General features: G+C 40.2%; 1 protein-coding gene across 3 annotated transcripts in view; it reads left to right on the forward strand.

Moving 5' to 3' along the window:
• Positions 1–17,434, forward strand: part of gogo (thrombospondin-1 like protein golden goal) — a 29,297-nt gene that overhangs the window by 3,702 nt on the left and 8,161 nt on the right. For all 3 annotated transcript variants that reach the window (XM_086834269.1, XM_086834268.1, XM_020945736.2), the window contains exons 2-4: positions 13,982–14,404; positions 15,386–16,612; positions 16,948–17,078. In XM_086834269.1, the coding sequence (XP_086690395.1) occupies positions 14,101–14,404; positions 15,386–16,612; positions 16,948–17,078 (1,662 nt within the window). In that variant the 5' untranslated portion in view covers positions 13,982–14,100. The remainder of the gene's footprint in view (positions 1–13,981; positions 14,405–15,385; positions 16,613–16,947; positions 17,079–17,434) is intronic.

The raw sequence follows: 17,434 nt of genomic DNA on the forward strand, positions 1-17,434 counted from the left end.
ATATATGTATATATTCAGACCCAACTCCATTCTCACGGGTTTATTTCCCTTTGCAACCTAAAACAAGCAAACATACAAATGCTCGCGAAAATATTTATATAGTTATTCGAGCCGAACCGAGTTGTCTCTGATTTCTCTAAGAAGATTTGTTTATTAACTTTAAATGTGTTTGCCATATTTCTTTATTTTACAATTTCCGCTTGTCAAATTTTCTGAATTTCTCTCAACTCTCGAAACGGAAATGGAAAAATATTTATGTATTATGGGTTCCTTTGTGCAATTTGTAACGACTTTGTAGTTATTAAACTTACTTTAAATAAAGTTAATGAGGTAAAATAATTTTCGAAATGCTTAATTCTGCTGAAATAATTGCACACATTATGCCGCTCAAAGTTGAAATGCAAATAAATACTCAAGGACTATTTAAAAGTCGGAAAGGAACTCGGCTACGGCGGCAAAGTTTTCCGGATTACGCCTGCTGCGTAATTTCAGTGATGGCGGCAGGGCACACACACACGCATACACTCTTTCCGGCTCCGGAAAAGCATTTGTAACAGTGTTTAAACTCACATAGCCTTCCGTGGTTTGCGAACTATTAAAAAGTGAGTTGAATTCCTTGGGTCGGAGGTTAAGGCAGCTGCCCGGAGAGGGGCGATCGGGGCAGGGTGCGGTTGGGATGATTATCCAAGTTTTACTTTTACCATTCTTTCCTTTTTCTGGCCGCCGCACTTTTCCAACGCCATCAAGAGCCACAGCTCGTAGTTATGGGAAAATCTTTTAATTAATTTAAAACTAATTTTCTTGAAAGCCAACTGAGATGACCTTTGAGTGAGATGAAAGCAGAAGCAGCAGTGCACACACTCATCATCGTCGTGACACAACTTCATTTAAATATTTCAGCTCGGTCTTGGGTTTTGCGAAATTAAATTACGAGCAAATCTGGGCCGAGACACCTATGGCCGACCCTAGAGTTCGAGAAAATGCAATTGGAAATGCAATAAAAAGTTTTCATCCACTTGGTTTGCATTCAAGTGTTCTTGGAAAATGCATCTTAATCAAATTAGATAAATTCTGCCGTTGCCGCTGCCGCTGCCGCCTTTGATGTAAAACAGGAAAAAGTTAGCAAAAATGCAGATTTTTCCGGGGCCATAATCTCGAATAGATTTAAAAGGACTCCCCAATTGGCCAGTACTTTGAGGGTTCGACGAGGAGAAGCATTCAAAGTGGAAGTGGATTAGCAATTTGTTAAGCCAACAGTTTACTCAGCTCCGTGGGGCTTCACTGTGTCGAGTTGTTTGCATTTGTCAGAGAACTGCTGCCCTTTTTTTGCAACAGCAGTTCCTGCAGCAGGAGAAGGATATCCGATGACCAAGCGGAATGGCCTCCATATGCAGAGGAAAAATTTTTATATATTTATACAGTAAATAAATTATAATATTCAAGAATAAAGTAAGTTGGAAAAGTGACAACTGTTTAACTATCTAACACGAAATGAATTACCAGGATCTAGGATTAAAAGGATATTTAATACGAATTTCACAAATTTATCCCTTTAGTCCTTATTTTTGAAACTCCCAAAAGAAAAGTTATGTTTCTTGAAAGATATCTTGTTTAATAAAAGAAAATAAGAAATTTCTTGAAATTTTGAACACCTTGGTTATAAATACATATATATTTTCCTTTATTAATACACTTTCTTAGAAGTTGGAATTGTGCTAAAATGAAAAGTTTGTTAGGTCACAGCCATTTATGGCTATTTCTTAATGTATACTTTTCTCCTGTGCTGCTGGAACTCTTTGCTCGGCTTCTCTCTGCCGACTACTTTGTGTTTAATTGTAATTTCAACTTTTGCCATTCAAGTGTCTGTTATGTGCCATCTGGAGCGACTTGTCTGCACCGCCGCCAGAGCCTTTTCCGCCAGTTCCGACTTTTCTGCTCCTGCTGTCACGCTCACGGCATGTTTGCCCATCGTAAATGTTTTTAGTTTGGCTAAATGCAATTGTGGCCACTTCTTGCACTTGCACTCGTCTGCTCGTCAAATTGAGTGCAGACCCGGCGTATACGCAATGTGAAAAGCATCAGACAGACCGTGCAATAATTATCGTTCAAACATAATTAAACTTTAATTGAATTTGTAGAATAAAATCGGTAGAATTAGGTCAGACACTTAAGAACCGCATTTATAATGGTTTGAAAACAATTTATAATAATAATAATGTGTTCTGTGGTTTTCTAGAGAAACATTTTTGCTTAATTAAGAGTTAAACGCATTTTGTTCCTGTTCAATCATTGGTACTTGTGGTTATTTGAATAATTGTTGATTGGTTTTAAATATATGTGAATATATTTATAAACTAAACAAAGCGAAACAACCTGTGTCACTTGTTTTATGACAATTAAATAGGAATCTGTGTCATGAATTTGATATCTGATTATAAAAAATATAAAATAAAACAAGGCACACCTCTAAAAAAACATCATTATTCCATAATAAGAAGAGTAGAAAACAGATGAGTAGGTTTTAATTTAGCTCCAGACCGACACATCTTTATGAAAGTCAATTTATAAGTAGAAAAAACACCACCTTGACATCTACGATTTTAATTTTCTGCTAAACGCTTGAAGAGACGCACATATACGCAATTTGCCTTCACATCGCACACGCACACACACCGGTCTTAAGGTTTAATTCGCAATTTATGCGACAATGGAATTCTGTCTGTCGCGACGGAAACGGAATAAACTGCCATTTCCGGTGTATGCCAGCATACAGAAGAAAACTCAAAATCCAAGCTCGTGTGTCTTTGAACAAGGCAAATAATCAGGGAACAGGTACAATAACACTCCTGGTACTCAGGAAGCAGCAACTTGGGGACCCTTTTTCATTCTCTCCCCCACATTCTACGTCGCACAGAAAACAAGGCTGTACGATTAAATAAAATACTTCCTAATAAAAAAAAAACGCAAATTTAATTTACTTTTGGTGGCTGTCGGCTCGCAGCAAACATAAATCGAAGTCAACGAGGTGCCCCCAGCCACTGACACCTCCTTCAGCTCACTCTCAGGATCCTGCTCCTGTTTAGTGATGATGGCTACGAGTTCAAGAAAAAAGCTAAAAAAAGCTGGGATGTTAATTTAAATTATAATATGGAAAATATTATACTTAAAAATATTAAAGAAAATATATATATATCTTCTTCAAAGAACCATTTTTATATACTTCAAAAATAATACAAAATTAATAGTAGACACTTGCTTTTTTATAAGAAATTACGTCCCAGTTACAATTTACTTTTTAATATAGGTAATTTTCAGAATCTCTTGCAATATAGCCAAAAAACTTTGTATAAAAATATAACTGACTTGTCAACACTGCTCCTGGCGCTTTCCTCAGCTCATTATGCTCCTGCTTCCCGCTCCTTGGATCCGGATGGAGGAGTTGTATATGGCGTGTCATAAGCCTCCACCCAGTTACCCAAAACAATTTTCTTGTCCAACAAGCGTTGCTTTTTAGGGGGTGGCGAGATATTGGATGGGTGCCTTGGGGGATGTGATGGTGTTATGGCACCACACCGGATGGTGGAAGAGGTGGCACCGAAGGCACCATATTTTCGAATCCATCTGATGCCTACGAGGCGCACGTGATGCTGAATATAATGAGAACAATTTTTATTTAAATTAGAACCACCGCCGGACACTTGGCACAATTATGGGTGGCAGCTTCGGAAGAGCCAGCTCGTCATTTGGCCGGTTCCAGTGTGATCCAGCTGATATATGTAGGTGCTCATAAAATAAAGTAAATGACCTGCTTTCCGGCTGATTACTTTTCAACGTGCCGGCGGCATGAGAGGCCCAAAATATTTAGCAATATGTGTGGTTTACACATTAAACAAATATTTGATTAGTGAAAAAGTTTGTAAAGCTAATGCTACTTACAATTTGAAATTAATTTTCTTAATTTGGAATTGGTAAATCAAAAGATTAAGATTCAAATATTGAAATATTTAAATTGAAAATATTCTTCACTTCAAACATTTTTGAAGTATTTTCTCTCTAAATTACATTTCTCCAACTACCCACTACAACTACATATAGGGTATTAAAAATGCTCGTATTCTCGGGGGAAGCTATCTTTCTATCATATTTGGAAGGACTCTCGAAGGGTAATCGCACTCGGGCTGCATCCACTCAAAACAGAGCTTCTTTTTCGGCCTGTGCTCATTATCGTAATGGACATTCTGGAGTCGGGGTGCTGCTCGAGGGGATCCTGGCCGGGGGTGTGATGGGAGTGTTGGGTGCGCATTCCATTAATCATGCCGGGAGCACACAGGCTTCAGCTCCGAGGGCCGGGAAAACAGGACCGCAGAATCAACAGCAACAAATCATGCGAAAGCAAATGCGCAAATAATGCCGCTTAAAATTTCAATGCCTCGGCATTATTCATTCATTCGCCGGGCAAAGCCGTTATCGGAAATTAATTTTCAAAATCCGCTTAATGGTAAGCGAGCAGGACTAGATGCGGGAGTAAATTTATGAGTGCTCCAGATATGCCAAAAGCAGCACTGCCACTACATATTTCTGCTCTAAATTTTGGCTCTGTTTATATGTGGGCTTCATTTTAATGAGCCAGTGCGGGAAGTTGTCAAAAATAAATACGTAGTGAGTTAAAATATTTCCCGGTCTGCCAAAAATTCGAACTGAGTTTTCCCCATCTGGACAGTAGCTATTGGGCTTCCTGGGTTCTCTATCAATTTACAACTAATTACAGAATCCAAAGCGCATATCCGATGACATGGCTCGTTTGCAAGTCAATATTTGTGGAGCCTATGGGCCAAAGCCACAAAAGTGCAGTAAATTGTACGCTGTCCGAATATCTCCTCTCCAAATAACACATTTCAGTCACGCAATATGGCCTCAAATTAAAGTCAAGCATTTTGCATATAATTTATACCATAAAAAAACAAGAAACTGCGAGAAGCCGAAGTGTGCATACCCTAGAAGGTACCCATACTTAGGATCATAAGTGCATAATAATTACGAAGCCAAAGATGCATTGATCTCATTTAATTTTAATGACATTTTTAAATATTGAGTTACATTTTTAGTAGGTCTTTATTTCAATGTTTATTATTTAAGATTGAAATTAAAAATATAAATAGAAATATTAATACAAACTGCAAATTGCAAATTGAAATTAATTATGGTCAGGTGATAGTTTTGGTGTCGAAGGTTAAACACAATTACTCCCACTTCTCTATCACTATAGATGTAAACAGTCGGATGGCCACGGACAAACTGAAGTCGTTGCGAAGGCAGTGTCTCTATTTATAGCTTCCGAGTACTGAGAGCAGAGAAAGTGAGAGCGGAGAGAAAGGGATATCGGTAGAGATGGCTAGAGAGAAGAGAGAGATAAAGAGATTGAGACACAGTGCTAAGCTTCAATCAGATAGCTCCCAAACAGAGAGACTAGTTTGCGTATATGGACAGCGACTTGGCTGCTGACCCTGATCATGAATATATATATTTTAAATGGTCGGAAATGACTCCTTCACTGCATTGCAAACTTCTTATTAAAATTATTATACCCTGCAAGGTTATGAGAGAAAATTCTATAAAAATAATGTAAATTTTTTGTATAACTCTTACAAAAACGTAATATGATTTAATAGTAGAAATTTGATTGTAATGATTTCTGGTGGATTAAAATAATGTCCATAGAACCATAATAGATAATGTCATTCTCTTTTTTAACCATAATACCGAAATGTATTAATTAATGGAATTTTGCTGACAAAAAACAACAGACTATAAAATAAGTTAAAAAAAATTGCTATGAATATTAAATTTAAATGTTAAATACAGGTCATTAATTGATAAATTGCATTACATTGCACAAAATAATTTCCTATAATTAAGTTATTGCAACGTTAAACTATACATGTATACTGTTAAAGCGTTTTAACAACTAATAATTTGAACAATTTTAAATAATTTTCCCCAACTTTTTCTGTTAAAAATTCCACATTAAATGTTATTTCAGGTTTTTGTTCATGTTTCATAGTTGCATTTTAATTAAATTGAGCTGTTTTTTCTGTAATGTTTTTGCTTTAACAAATACCAACAGAAAAGAAGCTCTCGGGGAATGGGGCCAACATATTGTAGGGCTAGAAGTTGGCCATTGTGCTTACTCCATTTGATTTGATTTTCGCTGATGAACTCCATTGGACTGTCGCCCATCGCTGCTGCTGCTTCTTCTGCCTTCGATTAATGGATTTCCTTGGCTCGATGGCACTGGCAACTGAAAGGCTGCCATAAAAACTGACAAATCAACTTCCAGCTGTTCCGGCGTCAACGACCACCACAAATACATACACAGGACACAGTTGGAAGTGCGCAGCAGAAAAGGATATATCGGAATATGTCCACAAGACTTTTTGGGGGAAGGTTCTATATGTATATGCTCCACGGGACTCAATGGGAGAGTTATGCAAATATGAACAACTTTTTTCTTTTTTTTTGCGCCGCCCCGCGATAAGGAAAAATGGGAAGACCCTAGGACCAAGTTCGAGCGTGTGTCCTGGATTTCGGCAATCGGAAATCGACGCATAGAGTTTTCATTTTTGCGACCCTAATAATCCGCCCTTTCGCTTTTCTTTCTGCTGACTCGGCGATATGTGTTCCTATCCTCCGATCTATCCGGACGTGAGGGAATGGAAAAAATTATAAATCTGGATTCTGGGTCAAAAGGCAAATTGCTTGTAATTCATTTTTCCCCATATAGAGATATTAGTTGGGCATTATTCATGATTATGAGAGCGATTCTGTGTGCCTGTGTGTGGTTTCTTATCTATGAAGATGTTGTCCAATTTCAATTTGTAAAGAGTGTCATTCTTTTTTCTAAGCCTCCAAGGAACTGAGGGTGGAAACATAAATCTTTTTTTATATTTATGAGTGCCTGAATTGCTATATAATTGATTAAAAGAAAGTGCAGGCTTAAATAGCTTAGTAGAATTATACAAATTATCACAAGTGTCACAGGAATACCAAATCAAACCCCTAATCCAAGAAAAATCTTCCAGGAGAGTGTAAAAATGTTAGTTATGTTGAAATCCTCCCTCATTTTGAATATTAAACTTTTCCGCTGTCAGTCTTAGGCCATTGATAAAAGCTCCGTTTTGACTCCACGGTCGTAATTAATAAGCCACGACTACCACTCCGTGCACTCCACATGTAGATGTGTCTATCTTCCAACCTCACGGATGCGGATCCAGCGCTTCAAGATGTGTGTGTTTGGAGCCAAGTTTATGGCACGGACAAAGACGACAGCCACAAGACCCAAGACCCTCCCAGACACCCGGAGGCGTGCCGGGCGTAAGGCGGAGAGAAAGCTACTCGGAGTGCAGACAACAGGAGGCGGACACCGACAATGTGGCTGACTGATTTAAGTGCACATTTAGTGGCAGAAGCAAAGCGAACACACCAGGCCACCACATCCCCCACTCAAGGAGCCCGAGGTGTCCTGCATTTGGAGCTTCATGGCACACTGCTCGGAATTACCAGAAGGGCTTAGTGTATTTATTTAAGACTGGTAAATACCCAAAGCTTTGCTTGCACTGACGAATTTTAGGGAAGCACTATTAGTTCTCAACATTATCAGGCATCAGTTTGACTAAAGAAGGTTAATTTTTGCAATCCTGTATCGTGGTTTTTACTAGAACTTTCATTATCCCAAAAAGGACGTTGGTTTCTGTGTCACTATTCATGCTCTAGAAATCGGTCTAAATTATCTTTGTAGTATCACATTTTGATAACTTCCAAGTAGTTGCATATATAACAAATATTTCGAACAGTGTACCCTTGCAGAAACTGTCTTAGATTGCGGTCTAGTCACTAAGTTTCCTGTGCAGACGTCGCAGACGTTTATTAAAATGAAGTCAGTCCCCGGGTCCGACAGGTTTTGTGGTGCTGCCAGCTCTGGGTCTTCAATTATTAAGTAGCACTTACAGTGTTGCCTCCACTGACGAGCGACGTGGACGCAGGAGCGACGTGGAGAAGGAGCTGCAATGGTAGACTTGGATGCAGGACGCCCTTTAATGTCCACCTGCATGCAATCCAGCCATTGGCCCCGAGGCGACCTATAGAGTGGCTCCGTGTTCATGCCCGGCTAGCTGCTGCTCTTTCATTTCCATACACTACAAAAAATAGAAATCTGGAAGCTCTGGAGTTTATATATGCATATTTTAGAGCTAGGAAATTAAAAATGTATTAACTTCTTTTAAGTTTAGACGTTACGAGGAACCTAATTCTGAATCCGTTGCTACAAACCCTTCTTCAACCTCTGTTTTTGTAATCACTAATGACTGATATTAGTTGTAATAATTTCTCAGTGTATAGGTGGGTTAGCACTACCCACTAACTGCCCGGGTGCTCCGTGGTGCTCCATTTGTGTGGCGGTTGCCTGCGAGGTGCGGGAATAAGCCTCCTCCACCTTTATTGTATGTGTAATATACATATTATTTACCCCGTGGCTTGCTTGTTGGGGGATCCCTAACTTCTGATGAAAGAGTTGCAAGTTTTGTGGTGGGAATCCCCACCCTAGGAGGAGGTAGATCCCACCTCCGTTTCCACCCAATGCACGGCGCCAACGTCAATGTCAATTGCACCGGGCACGCGAGATGTGTTGGTTTATTCTTGTGGAAAATGCCACGCGATAAGGATGCAGTCTGGAGTAATTTTCGCCTCGCCAGACCCGCATTCATCTCGTCCCCCTTTGATGGGCTCAATTGCCAGTGGATTCCAGGCATGTCAAAGGCTAGCTTATATCCCCCCACTGTTGGACCTTTGTCCTGAACTCACAGATTGCTCTACACACAATGAAAATATTATTATTTTGCTGGAAAAACTCGCATTCCTTTAAAGAGAGAATAACAAGGAAAATATTTGAAATGTTTTTCTTTAGAGAGATTTTAATATTCAATATAGTCATCAATTGATTTATTTTTATGTTATGCATTTTAGAAAATACTCAAGTGAAAGGATGTTATATAAAACCAAGCTTAAAAGCCACCCGAAATGCGTATAAATAAAGATATAAATTTGATAACATCCTCTAGGCTTTTAGTTTAACTAGTTGGATAATAAAATAATACAGAAATCATAAATTGAAATGGCTTCATACCAAAGTGCAGCTCTTGCGAACATAAACTTTAACGAAATACTTATTTTTATTTAATTTAGCTTAAAAATACTTCACATTTCGGAATCACAAATAGTTTCTGGCAATAAATGTTATCATTTTATGAAAACATTACTCAGTGCTTATTTTTATGGCCAAATTATTGCAATTTAATCCTTTGAAAAATACGAGTTAAAATCGATTTTCTGTAAATTAATTGCATTTAAGCGTTTTTTCTTGGCTCTTGCTTCGAGGCTTGCCAGCTGGTGGAGTATCCTCAACGATCCTGTGGCTGATGTCGCAGTCATTAAAGTCTTTTTTTGTGGTTTTTGGTGTCAAGCACAACGACTGCCCCGCCTCCTCTTTACATTGTTGTGTGCCTTTTAACCCCCATGGTCCTCGGAGAAGTAGCGCATTTATTTTTGTCCATTTGGGGCTGGGGTGCTGCACTTTTAAGTCGTTGTTTTGCTTAACTTTTCTTAAGGGATATGCAAGTAAACGGTCGAATTGAGGAATTTTGAGTGATTTTGATGTAAATTAATGCATTTTTGACTTAGTTATGAGGTTTTTAAACTTTGATTTGTTGAAAAAATGTTCATATGTTATTATGGATAAATAGCAATTTAAAGAATGCGAGTATTTAAAGTTTAGTTATGGTCGATATATTTAAAAGCAAACTTCAAGTACATCTTTGACTTAAGTTTCCTTTCTTAAAATTTAAAAACATAAGGATACTGAAATCTTTTCCTAAGGAACTTGACAAAAATAATTATCTTTTTATTTGGCAAGCTGTTTAAGCAAAGAATAGTCCGGTTTCATTAGATAATTTTCTGTTTAATTAACTAACACAATTAGTAAGCCTCGGTTTTTGCCAAGCATTTTTTGTCTTCCCAACCGGAAAAGGGATGTGAAATCTGATTTTTCCCGCCTTTGTTTTCCTTTCCTTATGTTGAGTTGACTTCCGCAATTTTCTCTCCTTTTTTTTTGTACTTATCTTTATTATTTGGCCAAATGAGCTCCTCGTTGAATGCGAATGAGGTCCGTTTCACGTAATTACTTACAGAAGGGAGTACGTTTTTACCTGTAGTTCGTTGGGGTTTTATTTTTAGTTTTTTTCTTCCTGTTTTATCCTTTTTGTGGGGAGCACAGGGTGGTGGTCACCCCTTTGGTTACCTCGGGGGGCGGTCAAGTTGGGAGGAGGACCGCATGCGGGCGACGAAATGGAGTTTTAAGTGCAGACTCAGCCCGTTGCCGTCATCATCCTTGGCCATTGATTAAGAGTAAACAGAGCATGTAAATGTTTGGATATTCAAACTGTGCATTTTTTCTTTGTGGCTGAATTTTTGCACATTTTAAAGTTCCCCATAAACGTATGGGTGTTGGTTGTGTTGTGTTGCGGGTTGTGTGTTGTCGAGCCACCCCGAAATGTTGAGCGAGTCAAAGCAGAATTTTCCTCGCCCACGAACCATAATGAATAACATCAGTCCGAGCGTCGGAAAGGCGGCGAGGGTGGAAAAGCTGGCCGGCCACACGACACCCCCCTTTGCCAGGGTTATTGACATTTTGTCTATCTGGAGGATAGAACTAAGCACAGGACTTTCCCGTTCTGGTTCGCGGTCTCGATCCCATTCCGATAATCCCCCCCTTTCGTTCACCGCATTTTCCAGCCAGGCATAGCCCATAATTCTCGAGCCTTGATTTTCCGCGCTGCGACAATTTTGCAGGGCTAGGCTGGTCAGTAATGCACTTGCAGAAAAATATATATAGAGGGGGGATACAGAAATCGCTTTGAATTCTTTAATCTATAAGGTATAGATCAGGAAACTTTATTAAATTAAGGAATTTTCAGTGTTGCCAAAAACCAGAAATATATCTTTAATTTCTGTTCGAAATATACTAAATTTTTTATTTATTTAATTACATTAGTGTCTTATAAGTTTGATACATTTTTTTCAAGTACACTTTACTTTTCAAAGAGCTCAAAATATTCAAAAATATGCCAAAATATGCTCGAAAAAATCAATTTATTCGAGTGTTGCTATCGCGAATTAGCGCTCTCCGGCGGGTGGTAACCGGTTGGCAGGATAACGTCGCATTCAAAGGACCACACAGTGCAGTTAATAGTTTTCTGATGCCTCCCCGGGCAAATACACGCGCCGCTCTATGACCTCCGACCTCGGACCTCAGACCTCCGATCTCCCACATCGATAATCATGTTGATGGGCCCTGCACTATTGAACAGAGCTCTATGGGGGCGGTAGAGCAGTGGATATGGGAGAGGATAAAGCCAAAACCCCCTTTCGAAACTATACCCAGATTCGGCAATTCAAAATTCAGAGAGAGAAAGAAAAAAAACAAAAAACAATTCTGTGGGCTCTTTTGCTTTCAATTTTGTGAAAATGCCTGTTTCTACTTTCTGCCCTCTGCTTTGTTTCCACTACATTTCCCCCACTTTTCCCACCTCCCACGGATGACCATGGGATTTTGGCTGTAAGTCGCTCTATTTTCACATTCTGTTGTATGTTGAAACCTGTATGTCGGGGCGGAGGATTACTTTCAGAGTTTATATAGGTCTACGAACATTTTTGATTTTGTTTAGACATTTTTGGGGGTGAATTAAAATAAATAAAAATATATATTTGCTCACTATGTTTTCTATGTTAAAATGGAGCACGAAGCTTAAAGTATATTTAGGGGATTACTTCCAGTTTTGGATAGTTTTTAATTACAATTTTATATTTACAGATCTTTAAATCCTTTTATCCTTTTTATACTTTGAAAATTACTTTCTCTAAATACAGATTTTGCCTTAATAAATACGTCACTTAATTGATTTTCCATTCACATTTGTCAGCTTTCAATCCCTCAAAACCGAGGGACACAAACAGTGAAAGGATATCGGCCATTAGGGCTGTTGAATCTGGGGCTGGAAAAGGCGTGCTTAGCCACAACCAACTGTTGTCGGAGCCGTTGGAAAATGGTTTAATGCGAACGGATGCACACACGTGTGTGTGTCTGTGTGTGTGGCAATTGGCAGGACCTCGGGAGCAACTCATTAGCGCGAAGGGCGAACAATGTCCGTATAGCATCTGGCCATCGGAACGATCCGTGCGTGTCCGCAATTAAAGTCACGGCGCAGGGAGGAGTCCTCGGAGGGTGTCCTGCGTACCCCAGTGACGCGACAGATTTCGCTAATGACCCCGGAGGGTTGGAGGTATTCGATGGATTCCTATCCTGAATCCCGTGCAGTGCGCAGTCCTATTTCCGGCCAGGCCAGCCAGAACTTCTGTTGATGAATCGAAAAACTACCAGGAATTACATGGATGTGCATGTCAGTGGGTAAATTACGAGCTCATCGCCCACCTTTGCCGATGATGTATCGTTGCCGTTGCCGTTGCCGTTGCCGCCCATGTGTCGACAAGGCTCAAAAAAGTTGTTAATATTTTATTTTGTGGTTGATTATTTAATTACGGTGGTGTGCCATAAGCCACACACACATGAGAAGCGTTAAGTTTGCTAGTAAAATCTGACAATATAAATGGATTTTGGCATCTTAGTTTGCAAGGAAATGGGAATCCATAAAACTCGTAAATTGCGGCATATTTTTTGAAGTGGCTTTTGAAGTTTTTGGTTAAGATATTTGAGATTTTCGGGGAACTTAATTTAATCCGAAGGTATATACATTTTTGGTTATATAAAAGGAGTTTAAATTTTATATATTTTACATTCAAGTATGAGAAGGACACATCTCTAAGAATCTAGTTTGGATTTTTAGAAGTTCATTAAGAAATCCCCTTGCATTACACCAATTTTTACTAACAGCTCAATGGTAAATAATATTAAAATATTATAGAGTGTTCAATATTTATATTTATTTATTAGGTGGGGCAATAAAAAACCATCCATTAACGAAATAAATAAAAGGAAGATGGTCATTAATAATCTACTTATATCCCATTCAAAACCAAATTTGTTTGCTGTTTTAATTCGTTTTATATTCTTTTATGGATTAATCTATTGTGAGAATGAATCTCGACAAGTCACATTTTCAGTGGGTATTGTCTAGTCACTTCGAGTCCTGACTTTTACGCTTTTATGTTTGTTTTATTCCTTTGTCCTGGACCATAACTTTCGATGAAATTGCATTGAATTGTGGAAATAATCGCCATAAAAATGTTTCGTGCACGACTTGTAATTGGTTTAAGAATTTATGAGGGTTGATTGTGTTTTTCTTTCTTTCTCCTTTTTTTTTTTTTTTTGGTTTTCTTCCCCTTTTCAAGATACACATACAGGCATAGAACAGGTCATACATATGTGTTGGAATCGAGTTAGGGGTTGGGGTGGCTTTATGCCTTGATAGGGGCCATTGACACCCTTTGTTGTTGGGACTTCACTCTTAAGCTCTTTGTCGAAATGTCATTTGTTTTGTACGCCAAGTGAATTGCCGCTTTTTAAAAATCCTTTCGGGTCAGGATAAAGGTCGATTCTGGGAATGACTAATACGGGAGTAATGCAGGTTTAAGGCTGAAATTCATACTTTAAGCCACTTTCCTTGGTCGTGCCTTTGGCTATTTGCTGTGCAATGATAAGGTCAGACAACTGGAAACTTAAAGGAGACAGGTAGATTTACCTGTTGTGAAAACATAAAATATATATAAAAAAACATTTTAAGTGCTCGGTGTATTCCTGAATAATTTGCTTAGTCAATTTGCAAATTTAAACCGCAATTTGTCTTGAAATCATGTATTGTGTGTATCTTTCTGTAACGTCAACATTTCTGTTTTCTGTCTTCCTTGTATTTTTCAGAATACGCCTGGCAGATCCAGGCTGCTGACTCCTGCTTCCGCTCCTTCCCGCCAAGAAAGTCCAATGTCACAGCAATTTTCTACCCTGGCGATGAGAGCTAAACAAATGACACTCCTTCTATGAAGGATAGCAGGCATCTTCCATCGAAATCAGAATCGCAAAGGCAATCGCAGAATGTGTGCCACCAGCGTGGAGCTCGCAGCATCCTGAATCTGAGTGGCAGGAGGAGATTCCTTGGACAGACACCTCTGATTGAATTGAAGAACAGCGGAGGAACGAAGAAAATGCGGAAAAACGCCAAGGAAATGGCGGCGAATCGGAGGCGAAAGAAGACAATCGCCCTACTGACATCGGGACTAAAATCAGTAGTCAAGTGGAAAATTATTGTATCATCCATAATGTTGCTCTTATTAAGTGGGACAAGTGAGTGAAACTCATTTACGGCAGGACTCCCTCTGACTGCTTCTGACACTTTCAGGCCGAATAAATACACAGAATTGTGTGTGTGCCTGTGGCAGCCAACATGCGTATACGTAATATCTGAACATGGAAACTGGTTACGTCACTACTAACTTGATGGTCACATATTTGTTTTAATCACAGAAATGCCAACGTACAGCATTTACTTAAAGTTCACAAGCTTAGCAACTCAAACTGCTATTTTGAAATACAAAAATTACATTACGTATACGCAGGGTGTGCTGGCTTTCATATTTAAAATCAAAAATTAAGAAGTGAAATAGTCGCATCCTTTTTATACCTCTCCTGGGGATAGCCATATAATATTTTGCTTAGTTAAATCGGGCTACTATATGATAAGTCACAATAAATATTCAGAGAAGCTTTACTTTACTTCAAATATATAGTTTGGTATCTTATTATATATTGTAGTTACAGAAAAGGTAAAAACAAATAAAATTTATTTATGGAGCTATGTAATAGCATTGTAATTATTATTTAAATTAATATTTGTCAGACAGAGCAAAAATTAGATCATGAATTAAATGACGAATGAAGCAGAACGAAATTTAAATTGTAGGTATATTTGTTAGGCATATTTTGTTAAAATTGCTTAGCTCAGTCATACAACTTTTACAAGAAGTAAACTGAAACAGATAACTTAAAAGGGGTATTTGAATATTCGGCATACTAAGAACAGAAGCATAATTTGTACCCGGGGGAGCTGTTGGGATGCGACTCAATTTACACGACCGGGCGGAGTAAACAATAGTAGAGGCCCTTGAATGGGGCCAACAGAAGGCAGCGACACGAAATAAATTACAAGGATTTATAATTCTTATCTCTCTCTGTATTGCGCTCTCCGTGTCCTTTCATGTGGTGACTCCTGCTCGGCAATTGCCTCGGCATTGTGCTCCTGCCGCTGTACTTCCAATCCTACAAAAGGTCACGTGCTGGCTGTGCGAAAGGGTCGCCTGATGTCCCCCAGCACATTCACCGCCCTCAGCGGGGACCTGCATGTGCAGATCCAGTTCAACGGCGACGACATCTCCAGGCCATCGGCGTCGAAGGAGGAGCGGCTCACCACCACCACCACGGAGCACTCGAGCACCGACTTGAAGACCAGGAACAACACCATAATGAGCACTTTAGTCATTAGCAAAATCATTGATGAAGCGGAGGAGGGCTCGACAGCAAAGGATCTAGTGCCCGTTGCAACCACCAATAGCAGCAGCAGCAAACTGGTGCTGCAGCGCCGGCGCAAGGAGGTGGTCCAGAACATCCCGCTCTTCCCGGATCCCAGGTTCAACGTCACCCAAGTGACGGTGCCCTGCCAGACCTTCCTGATCGGCGGTCGCTACGAGATGCAGGTGGTGAGCAATCTACGGAAGGTGGGCAGGAACCAGAGCGAGGTCACCACCACACTGGTGCCGTCCCAGGATGAGCGATTGCTCCAGACCCTCGATGTGCGATGGCCCAGTGCCGAGATGATTGTCAGCCCCGTGCGTTTGAAGACATATCCAAAGAATCCTGTGGAGGTGACCCTAAGATTCCCCGAGGTGAACTGCAATCAGACGGGCAGCCTGCCGCTGCCGGAGTTCTGGCTGGAGCTTCTCTACTGTGGCAAGGAGCGCAGCTGCAGTCGGAACATGTCCAGGTCCAGTGTGCTCTTTGCGGAGCAGATACGCGGCTTCCCAAAGAACAAGAGCCTCCGTCTCGGCTGCGAGCTGTTCGGTCTGGCCGGGAACTATGCGGTCCAACTGCGCCCCATGGTTCCCATTCCCTCCCAGAATGTGCCCACCACTCGGCGACTCCTCAGCGTGGATTGGAGCGATGAGTTCGTGTTCAATGTGTACGCCCGCAGCATCTTTCCCTGCGATCCACACACGGGCATCGGAGTGCTATATGAGTATCCGGGCTGCATCCTGGAGCAGGGCGACCGGGTACGTCTCTATGCCAAGCTCCGAGCCGATGTCGCCTCACTGAAGCCCCCAACCTCGCTGCACTACGTCGCCGAGCAGCGGGTGGTGAAGAGCCAGCACTCGCTCCACTTTGCCTGCGACCTCTTCTCCGAGAAGTATGTGGAGTACTGCTTCGTCTACGTGAGCCAGGCGATATCCGGTGCTGTGGCCGATGTCCGGATGGACTGCGTCCCCACGCTGCCCGTAAGCGGTGAGTTGTCGGCGGCGCATTAACGCCACATTTAACGTCATTTAAAATGAAAATCCCAATTAAAGGCTGTTAACAGATTAATTAACATTTCTCTGCATCTGGCAACGGGTTTAATAGCCTTAAGTTCTTGGGGAGAAACTTTCTTATTTATAGAATTTAATTTGATAAATACGCTGAATACTTTTCAATTTAATAAAACAGAGGTGCATTTTATTCTTTAATTTTTTACTTGAAAACTAAAACATTTAGAAACAAATTAACATGATTTCTTAGGCATTTTCCATTTAAGCTATTTTAATAAGTGAGACATTACTAATAATACTCATCTTCCATAGATTCGGATACTGGAGGCTGGGGACAATGGAGCGAGTGGACACCATGCTCCACGAATTGCCTGGGTGGAACGAGGAATCGTTACAGATTCTGTGACTCTCCACCTCCACGATATGGAGCCAAGTTCTGTGAGGTATGTAACATATATATTATAACATAGTGTGTAATGTTACTCCTATATACTCGTAACCCGGTCGATTAACCTCTGAACGACCTCTGCCTCCACCTGATTTGACAACGTTAATAGTCAAAGTTTGATTGAGTGCTCCGAGAAATGATTAATACTCGCACTCGCACTCGCATCAAGACGATTTCAATAAGTGCTGAAACTACATCCAAAGACAGGCGAACTTCGTCGCTTGACTCTGGGGGACGCTTTCACCTTTACCCCAGAGATGGCTTTCAGTTTAGTTCACATTTCACTCGGGAAAAGTACTACACTAAGGAAATAATAGTTAAAGTTTAGAGTTCAACTTCTGGGATTTATTT

Source organism: Drosophila serrata, unplaced genomic scaffold (assembly GCF_035046125.1).
Source record: "Drosophila serrata isolate PLE 108 unplaced genomic scaffold, ASM3504612v1 contig_272, whole genome shotgun sequence".
In the NCBI taxonomy this organism is placed as follows: Eukaryota; Metazoa; Arthropoda; class Insecta; order Diptera; family Drosophilidae; genus Drosophila; species Drosophila serrata.